Source organism: Danio aesculapii, chromosome 5, assembly GCF_903798145.1.
Source record: "Danio aesculapii chromosome 5, fDanAes4.1, whole genome shotgun sequence".
Lineage (NCBI taxonomy): Eukaryota > Metazoa > Chordata > Actinopteri > Cypriniformes > Danionidae > Danio > Danio aesculapii.
This window is the reverse complement of record NC_079439.1, coordinates 40,795,615-40,805,900: the sequence shown is the minus strand read 5'-3', so window position 1 is coordinate 40,805,900 and position 10,286 is coordinate 40,795,615. Positions and strand designations below refer to the sequence as shown.

The 10,286-nt window shown below is 35.8% G+C and overlaps 1 protein-coding gene across 1 annotated transcript in view; it reads left to right on the top strand.

The window, feature by feature from the left end:
• nos2a (nitric oxide synthase 2a, inducible) overlaps positions 1 to 10,172 on the top strand; it is a 13,182-nt gene extending 3,010 nt beyond the window's left edge. The window contains exons 7-26 of the mRNA XM_056458190.1: positions 805 to 946; positions 1,062 to 1,201; positions 1,504 to 1,678; positions 1,767 to 1,868; positions 2,883 to 3,077; positions 3,187 to 3,269; positions 3,366 to 3,510; positions 3,626 to 3,730; positions 4,255 to 4,304; positions 4,401 to 4,575; positions 4,670 to 4,790; positions 5,041 to 5,119; positions 5,223 to 5,413; positions 5,586 to 5,752; positions 5,875 to 6,085; positions 6,166 to 6,253; positions 6,991 to 7,112; positions 9,105 to 9,253; positions 9,382 to 9,576; positions 9,654 to 10,172. Of these exons, the coding sequence (XP_056314165.1) occupies positions 805 to 946; positions 1,062 to 1,201; positions 1,504 to 1,678; positions 1,767 to 1,868; positions 2,883 to 3,077; positions 3,187 to 3,269; positions 3,366 to 3,510; positions 3,626 to 3,730; positions 4,255 to 4,304; positions 4,401 to 4,575; positions 4,670 to 4,790; positions 5,041 to 5,119; positions 5,223 to 5,413; positions 5,586 to 5,752; positions 5,875 to 6,085; positions 6,166 to 6,253; positions 6,991 to 7,112; positions 9,105 to 9,253; positions 9,382 to 9,576; positions 9,654 to 9,692 (2,674 nt within the window). The 3' untranslated portion in view covers positions 9,693 to 10,172. The remainder of the gene's footprint in view (positions 1 to 804; positions 947 to 1,061; positions 1,202 to 1,503; positions 1,679 to 1,766; positions 1,869 to 2,882; positions 3,078 to 3,186; positions 3,270 to 3,365; positions 3,511 to 3,625; positions 3,731 to 4,254; positions 4,305 to 4,400; positions 4,576 to 4,669; positions 4,791 to 5,040; positions 5,120 to 5,222; positions 5,414 to 5,585; positions 5,753 to 5,874; positions 6,086 to 6,165; positions 6,254 to 6,990; positions 7,113 to 9,104; positions 9,254 to 9,381; positions 9,577 to 9,653) is intronic.
• The last annotated feature ends 114 nt before the right edge of the window (positions 10,173 to 10,286 follow it).

Here is a 10,286-nt window from a genome sequence, read left to right as displayed (position 1 = left end):
ACAACTTGAAATCAGCAAATAGTTTCAAGACAAAAAGCATGCGAGTTATTCAATGAGAGCAGCCATTTTTAAAAGATAAAAAACAGCCCTTCCACTGCCTGCACTGTCATGAAAATCCACAAGAGGGCAAAATACAAGTATCAAATTATATACAACAGGTGTTCAAGCCAAAAATTGATCAGGTTGATAATATATAGGTCTTGGAAACTTGTGTATCAAATATGATATGTGCTGCAATAGACTGTCTTTAGCATCCATTCTGTAGTAAATGTGCTGTCCTGTAGTCCATTATGGCAGAGAACGTAAAATATATAAACACCGAGGCGCTATATATAACTTATAAATGAATAAACCACCTGTAAGGATAAAAAAAAAGAATCGAGTTATGGAAAAAAGTCACATATTAACCTAACAGAAAAATAAATCTTAATGTGTTAAAAAAGAAACTTCACAATTTAGTGTCTGCATGAAATTTATATATATATATATATATATATATATATATATATATATATATATATATATATATATATATATATATATATATATATATATATATATTAAATACGAGTGTCTTTTTAAATTTTCGATTAAAAAAAGACAAAATATGGGTAAAATAGATTTCCATCTTTGTTCCTTGTTAACAGCACAGCCTGCCTATTCTGACTTGTACTTATTGAAATAATAAATCACTGCTACACTGAATGCCATTTTGTGGTTGTTCTCTTCTCTGTAGATCATGCTGAAATTGTATGGTTTTGGTTTAGACTAACTGAAGGTCTCTCTTTGTTCTGGTTTTGGCAGGTCTGCCATCACTGTGTTCCCTCAGAGAACAGATGAAGGGCATGATTTCCGTGTTTGGAACGGTCAGCTGATAAAGTATGCTGGCTATCAGATGGATGATGGTAGTGTGATCGGAGACCCAGCGAGTGTAGAGTTTACACAGGTAACCAAAATATATGACCACCGTTTTAGTTTAGCTCTTACCTTTCAATATACATTTTGCCAACTATATACTTCTGTTATGAAATCATGTTGAATTTTGCACACTGTTTTTATAGTTGTGTGTTCAGCTTGGGTGGAAACCAAAGTACGGTCGCTTTGATGTGCTTCCATTAGTCCTGCAAGCGAATGGAGAAGACCCTGAAGTTTTTGAAATTCCTCCTGAACTGATCTTGGAGGTCCCCATTGAGCACCCAGAGTAAGTGTTTAGGTTCTAAGAGAAACTGATTTTTTTTAGGATATCAAACATAACATATATATAAAGGGACAGTTTGCAGAAAAAAAGAAAGTCTGTTGTCATTTACTCCACTTGTTGAACACAGTAGAAGATATTTTGAAGAATGTTTGTAAATGGTTGCAGTTCATTATTACTTTTTTCCTATTACTTTTCCAACATTCTTCAGAACATCTTTCATTTAGGGTCAATTAAACTTTTAAAGACTTTTGATGAGTTCTAATAACCCAGCATTTCAGAAAACTGAATTTTCTTCTTATGAGCAGGTATGAATGGTTCAAGGATCTAGACCTGAAGTGGTACGCAATTCCTGCAGTTGCCAACATGCTCATGGAAATCGGTGGTCTGGAATTCACAGCATGTCCTTTCAACGGCTGGTACATGGGCACAGAAATTGGAGTTCGGGACTTCTGTGACAGTCAACGCTACAACATTTTGGAGGTAAATTAGCCTTACTGTCTCATGGCAGTAGCTTGGCTTAGCTATTTCTGATACTGATGTTTTGTATTAACTGATTTATGTCCTGTAGCGCATTGGCCAGTTAATGGGCTTAGAAACACGCAAGCTCTCATCACTGTGGAAAGACCAGGCACTTGTGGCTATCAATGTTGCCGTCATCCACAGCTATCAGGTAAAGTATTCCTTCACCTTTGTCTTATGAAATCAATAATATGCATGTCATTTTACTAGCCGAGTCTGCTGTTTATTGTCTACAATATTATCGAAATTGTTAACAATGTGCAAGATGACAGCATTCATTGTCCTCTATATGTAAGTTATTGTATTTTTTTACAATAGTTTGGGTTTTGTTTTTTACATCGATAAGATGAAATCTAACATATGACATCAACAGATGATCATGATCTCCTATGTGGTTTTACAGAACTGCAATTAATATAGAGTGAGTTAAATAGACACATTGTTGTTTTTTTTGCTGTCTTGCAAAAGAAAATACCTTTAAATGTTTGATGTTTCTTTTCTGGATGGAAGTGTTTTGAACAAATCTTTTGATCTAATGATTAATTTGCTTCCTTTTTTTTCATTCAGTGAACGATTTAGTGAACCACTCATTAAACCAGGGACTTACTGCAATCTACGCGCAGCTTTATTTGATTTATTATTAAAAACAAATTGACAGCTATAAAGCAGCCAAGGTACCACACTAAATGAGGGGTGCTCAAACTTGGTCCTGGAGGGCTGGCGTCCTGCAAATTTTAGTTCCAACCCCAATTAACCACACTTGAACAAGCTAATCAAGCTCTTTCTAGATATACTGAAACTTCCAGGCAAGTGTGTTGAAGGAAGTTGGAGCTAAACTATGCAGGACACTGGCCCTCCAGGATTGAGTTTGGACACGCCTGCTCTAAATAAAAATTGTTTTAACTCAAATTTGGGTAGAAATCCCACACAAATTTCTATATTAAATCTGTTGGGTTCATCCATATTTTACCAAATCTGGGTTTAAAACCACATTCAGCAAACAATTGTTTATTTCTAGGAAAAAAAATAGCCAAAATATTGATACACCCTTTGTTGGATTGATACACCATCACACACCCCTATATAGCCACTGTGAAAATAGAATAAGCCAAGCTAAAGCCATTTAGAAACGTGTTGGTCTTCATGTTGATTTATTTCCATGCAGAAAAATAAGGTCACCATCACAGATCACCATTCAGCAAGCGAGTCCTTCATGCAGCATTTGGAGACGGAGGTTCGTTTGCGTGGAGGCTGTCCAGCGGATTGGGTCTGGCTGGTTCCACCGATGTCTGGTTCCTTAACTCCAGTCTATCATCAGGAGATGCTCAACTACATCCTGTCCCCGTTCTTCTATTACCAGGTATCTTAATAAACAATAATCAGACATAGTTTTATCAGACGTGGAAAAATGTAGGCCACAAGACATCCCTGTCCATGTAGAAAAGTGTGATATGTTTGTGTTTTTGAAGACTGATCCATGGCTAACACACAAGTGGAAAGATGAGAAGAAAGGACTTCGGAGATGCAAGGTCAGCTTTAAAGGACTGATCAGGTAATGGCAGACCGGCAACTTATAAACAACGACAACTATTTATTGACTAATTTGCATGTCATTAAAATAAAACATCTTTATTTGTCTTCTTTGTAGAGCTGTATTTTTCTCTCAAACACTCATCAAAGCAGTCCTGGCCAAGAGAGTGCACTGTACTGTTCTCTATGCCACAGAAACAGGGAAGTCACTGAGCTTTGCCAAAAAACTGAACACCATGCTCAACCGGGCCTTTGACTCCAGGGTGAGAAATGCTGTCTTTGGGGAAAATGCTTTCAGTCTAGATTTATAAGCAAAGCAGGATATGAAGAACAACAAAAAGCTATTTAAAGTAGATTCATTCTTGTTTTCTGTTACAGCTGGTATGCATGGAGGAATATGACTTCAGTGAACTTGAGACAGAGACCCTTCTGATGGTAGTCACCAGCACCTTTGGAAATGGAGAAAGTCCAGGAAATGGAGTGGTATGAGTGCAATTTTGCTAACTATATTATTATTAACATTTAATTATAATAAAAAGGATTTCGAAATTTTGTGGTTTGCAAGTTTCTACTTGTGAAAAAAAAACGTTCAACGCTGCATTTTTAGAACAAAAAGAAAGAAATTTGTATTATTTTAAAATAATTTATATTGCAAATCTAACAACTGCTTCTATAGATACATGTTAAAAAATAATTTATTCATGTGATTCAAAGCTCAATTGTCAGCATTATTACTAAATCATTCAAAATAAGAAAAAAAAAGATTTAAAATTGATTTATTTTTTTGAATTTTTTGATCATTTAAATGATGACAATTTATTAATGTCACTTTTGACTAATTTAGTGCCCTTGCTAAAGAGGTCTTTATTTTAATATTTTTTTAAATCATTGACCTAAACTTTTTAACAGTATTGTTTAATAATCATAATTTACATGATTTCTACACACTTTTCAGTGGTATTAATATATCTGTTTAATTAATATATGTATATTTTTTTATCCTTCAGACCTTCAGGAAGCAGCTTTTTAGCTTGCAAAACATGAAAAACACCATCAGGTCAGTATTCTAGCACTGAAAAGATTTTTTTTTTTCAATAGTAATGTCAATATTCTCCAGTAGAGCACAATCCCTGACTTCCTCTTTTCACCACAGGTATGGTGTGTTTGGCCTGGGCTCACGTGTCTACCCACAGTTCTGTGCCTTCGCCCATGCTGTGGATGACAAGCTTGCGGAGCTGGGGGCCAAACGTCTGACAGCCACAGGCGAGGGCGATGAACTGAACGGGCAGGACGAGGCTTTCTCTGCATGGGCTTGCACTGCTTTTACGGTTGGTGCAGGTTTTCAAAAGGAAAATAAATGAATATAAATAATTTGCTGTAGCAAAGAATGAACGAATGATGTATCTCTGTTTTAAATTGAAGGACGCTTGTGAGGAGTTTAACATCAAAAAGCAGCTGAAAGCTGTGGAGCAGCAGACGGAAGGCTGGGACCCTCAGAGATACAGAGTCCAGCAGGACAGCTGCACTCTGGATCACATTACAGGTACATCTTTGCCTTTACTTAAAGGCAGGGTAGGTGATTTGGCACAAAAATATTTTTGTTATGCTTGTTAAAAGGCTCTTGACATCTCTATATTGTTCATTAAGTTAAGTGGTCTAAAAGTATTTATATGTATATATGTATTTATTAGCCTCTCTAAAGTCACCTACCCTACCTTTAAAAAAAAGAAAAAAAAAGAAGTAGTTTGATAAAGTTTTAGCTAAACTCCATTATTATATTTCTGTTTGTCCAGCATTGTCTGCTCTTCACTCTAAAACCGTGTTTCCTATGACTCTCAAGAGAAGACAGAAACTGCAAAGTGCTAAGTCAAGGTTTGATTCTACAACTTCACTTGTTTTTGACAGCTAATATAACTACTAATGTTTATGGTAGTGCTGTTTCGTTTTTATAAATGTATGTATTTTTATTCTTCAGTCGTTCTACTATCCTGGTTGAGCTGAAGACGGATGGAAACACAGATGCCTTGAAGTTTGCTCCTGGAGATCATGTGGGGATTTTTCCAGAGAATTCTTCGGAATTGGTGCATGGTATTGTGAAGCATCTCCCAGATGCCCCTCCTGATAACCGGAGCCTTCGTCTGGAGACCCTCTCTGAGTCCAGTCATGGTACAAATCTCTAATGGCAGTTCTTATAAACTATAGGAGGGCCCAATTTATATATAAACTTACAGAAGAAACTTACAAACTAACAGAAGAAAGAAATGATGGCCGAATTTTTCCAGTTAGTTTCAAAGTCATGCATATATTTGATGGTTCTTTTTCCTGTGGCGCTTTTCAGAGGACAAGAGATGGCAGACAGATGAACGTCTCCCTGCTTGCACGCTGTTCCAGGCTCTTACATACTTCCTGGATGTCACGACTCCACCTTCACAAAGCCTGCTGCGCAAACTCTCTACAGTGGCGGATCAGGAAAAGGATCGCAAACGACTTGAAGCACTCGCATCGGTATTTACCAATACATTGTTTCCAAATGTATTCCCTAAACGTTAACCTTTAAGAAATGAGACTTTTGTTTTGTACTAAATGACCAGTGGATATATTTACAGCTTTCCTCCATTTTCCCATAGGACTTCCAGGAATATTCCACATGGAAGGATTTCTACAGGCCCACCTTCTTGGAGGTTCTTGAAGAATTTCCCTCTCTAAAAGTCCCTTCCGCCTTCATCCTGAGTCAGTTTCCTCTGCTGAAGCCCCGTCTGTACTCCGTCAGCTCTTCGCTGGACTGCCATCCCAATGAACTGCACCTTACAATCTCTGTGGTGGAGTACCAGACCCAGGGTGAGACACAAAAACAAAACACTGGATAATAATTTAAATGATTTTATCTGACGTGAAGATAACATTCTGTATTATTGTAGGTGGAGCAGGCCCAACGCATTTCGGCACTTGCAGCACATGGTTCAACACCATCAAAAGAGGACACACAGTTCCCTGCTTTGTTCACCGGTATGAAGATCTCATTTACACACTTCATTCTCAATTGAATGGGTTAGTTCTTCAAAAAATGACAAATCTGTTATTAATTACTCACCCCCATGTCCTCCCAAACCCCTGAGACATTCATTTGTCTTCAGAACACATATTAAGATATTTTAGATGAAACCAGAGAGCTCTCTAATCCTTCATAAACAGCAGTTCGTCCAGAAAAGGAACCGAAAACATTGTCAAAACTTCAGTGGTTGTAATCATAGGAAGCCCCAAGAACACTTTTGTGCAGCAAAAAAAAAACTGTAAATAGAAGTCTGTCAACCAATGTAAACATCGTAACAAATCTTCATCCTGATCTGATACATAAAACAAACTAACAGAAAGTCATTTTTACAGTTTTATTGGCACACAAAAGTGTTCTCGAAGCCCTTTATGATTCCAGTTGAATCACTGAAGTCACATGGGTAGTTTTGACAATATTTTTGGATCCTTTTTCGGGACATCTTGGGACTATTACTGTCTATGGAGGATGAGGGAGCTCTCTGATTTAATCTAAAATACCTTAATTTATGTTTTGAAGATGAGCAAACGTTTCAGGGGATTGGAACTGTATGAGGGTGAATAACAGATTTTTCATTTTTGGATGAACTAACCCTTTAAAGGTATTATTAATAGACACATTTTGCATTTGGTATCCTAATAGCTAGAATATAATAATAATTAAAGTGTGGCTTGTTTACTGCTCATTATTCCAGCTCGGGGGGTTTCCATCTCCCAGAAGACCCCAGCACCCCAGTTCTCCTGATCGGGGCTGGCAGTGGCATTGCTCCTTTCCGCAGTTTCTGGCAGCAGCGCACTCAGGATGTGAAAAAGACAGGTAAACTGTGTGAACTTCTAATTTAAGGTCATGAAGCTTAAAAACAAAACCTTCTTATGATTACTTTTGCCCTAATGGGCCAGCTCACCCAAAAACTAAAATTTGCCATCTTTGGGGATTCATAAAATACGAGTAATTGGCTATAGGTTGAAGATCGTAATGTTATAAATAATGTTTCGTGTCTTACAAAGAATGATCACATTGTTTCCTTCTAACTACAAGCATTTTCATCTCGTTTTGCCAATATACAGTATGCTTCTTAAAGGGACAGTTTACCCAAAAATAAAAATAAAAATAAAAAATCTCCCAAAAGAGGTCCCGACCCTTTTTGAGTTTCTTTATTCTGTTGGATACTAAAAGAAGATCTTTTTTGAAGAGAGCTGAAAATGTGTAACAGTTGACTTCCATTAAAAACAAATACTATGGAAGTCAATGGTTGCAGGTTCCCAGGTTTTTTCTAAATATCTTCTTTTGTGTCCAACAAAATAAAGGAACTGATACAGGTATAGAACAAGTAAAGCGAGTAAATGATGACAGAATTTTCATATTTGGGTGAATAACCCCTTTAACTCTCAAAGTGCTGCTAGTCTTTAACTTGTTTTATAAATCATTAAATGATCAAGTTTTGTTTTTATGCATTCATTTAGCCAAAAATTGCCTTATTTTTGTTTAATCTAAAATTCTATAAAACGGTCACTTTCTCAAACACCAAGCAGCAACTGTTTTAACCTTATAAGGATTCAATTAATATATACTAAATGCTTCTTGAGAAGCAAATGGATCATTTTGCAATGATTTCTGTAAACTGGAGTTGTGCTCAAATCTCTACGGTCACAATAATACATTTTATTTTAAAGGTCCCATGAAATAAAATATTTTTTTAGATGATAGTTTCAGTATGTTAGTTTTTATTTTATATATTTTATTTAAACTTTTTTTTCTTTTTTTTAAATTCAAAAACAATACAAAGGAAATCCACTGGTATAAACATAGCAACCCCAGGAACAAATCAGAAAATAAAAATTAATTAATTAAATTGAATAAATAACAAACGGGGGTATATTTACCAATCAAAGCAATCTTAATGTTCAAATGTAATTATCAGAGTATGATCAATTGATACAATAAAATGTTGGCATAGCTCTGATCAGTTTTGAGGAAATCCAGAAAAGGTTGAAATTTGGTTCCAAGGAGCGTTCCTTTTGAGCTGAATGACTCGATACAATTCACCCATCCACTCTTTGAAACATGGAGGGTCAGAAGTTTTCCAGTTTAAAAAAAGTGTCCTTTTTTTCCCGCAAGAGTTAGGCCCATCAAACGGAATTCTCAGAATTTCCAAGAATTGCAAGACAATGTTCTGGCTAAACCTCTATTTGAACAACCTTGAAAAAAGTATGTTCGTTTTAAGGATATCTATAAGCTAATATGCAACAAAACAGTGACAAAATTTGTGTTTAGAAGATATAAATCTAATATAAACATCAAAAGCTTACTTTCGTTTAAATGGATCAAATAATTTTTCCTCATCACCTCATACTTCCGTTTGTCATCAAATCTTGACCAATTAGATGCTCTCTAGTATCTGATATGCCCCGCCCAATTAAATACATTTCTCATTTGTTTTTCATTTGATGCTCTTGAGCTCAACCACTCTCACTGGCAGAGCTATGATTAAAAACAAAACCCCATTGGCTGTATTTTTTAAAAAGGGGAGGAGCTACTGCGTCCCACCCTCTCTTCATAGTTTGGTTGAGATTTTGTCAAACAAAAACAAAAAAATGCACATTTCAAAGCCCTTCATGGGACCTTTCAATTAGAAATCAATTTGAAATAGATTTCATAGGTTACAATTTTACACTAAAGTACCATTTGTACTGCATGAGCTCCAGATATCTTACAAACTCCAAATTTGAAACAATTCTGATTTATACCTAATGTCTAATTTGTATTTTAAATCCAGGTTGTCCTAAACTCTCATCTTCTCATTTTTAGGTCAGCAAATTAGCCCCATGTCCCTCCTGTTTGGCTGTCGTGATTCAGAAACAGACCATCTGTACAAAGTAGAAACCCTGAAGTTGAGACTTAATGGTATTATGGGAAATGTCAATACAGCTTATTCACGCCAGCCTGGGAAACCAAAGGTACGTCTGTTCATTTCTGTTGTACACTTAAAACAACATTGATTTACCGTTTACTATATCAAAATTCAGCAAGATTTAGTATATGTGTGTGTTCTGTCACTAACCTTGTGCTTTTGTTGTTGGAGCAGATGTACGTTCAGGATGTTTTGAAGGAGCAGCTTGTTGAAAAGGCTTTGGAGGTTCTTCACAAGCGCGCAGGTCATCTTTATGTCTGCGGTGGAATGAACATGGCCAGAGATGTGGCTCGAACTTTGCAAGATATCCTGGTTAACAACACAATCATGAGCGAGGCAGAAGCTGGAGAATATCTGGATATGTTGAAGGTGAGCTTACTTTTAATCCTCACATCTTTGTATGAGCTGCTGCGAGATCAATAAACTCATGACGTCTTCATTGGCAGGTTGAGAAGAGATACCATGAAGACATTTTTGGAGCTTAAAGGGAGACTTCACTACAGTCTGAGTGAAACTACAAATGTGATTCTGATGGTTTTTTCCCATTATTTAACTATTTATATTGTTGAACTATTAACTGATGTTGATATCTGTTTCTTGTTTATATTTTCAACGCTCTTTCATGTTAATTACTCTATTTTAAGAGGCAAATGTTTGGCTTTAGTTTACCGAGCAGATGTTATGTATGTGTTTTATGTCTGAAAGATATCTCTGACATTTTTAAAAATGTCTTTTATGCACATTGTCTTTTGGAATATTTGTCAATTTATTGATCAAAGCATTCTCTTTTTGATAAAAAATATAATCTTTTTTGATCATTTATACTATTCACTAATTATTTTCCCTATATAATGTATGGTAAAATGGATTTGACTTAAATCAGAACTGAATTTAATAAAGGGGAAATGTCTGTGTTCATGAAGTGTTCAATTCTTCTGTAAATAAATGGTCAGATATGTATAAAATGTTTTTTCGTGTGTTTATTTCAGTGTAGTGGGAAAAAATATTTATGATTTCACAATTAAGAACATCATTTGAGAATTACAGTATGAACCTTTATTCATGACCAGTATGTAGTT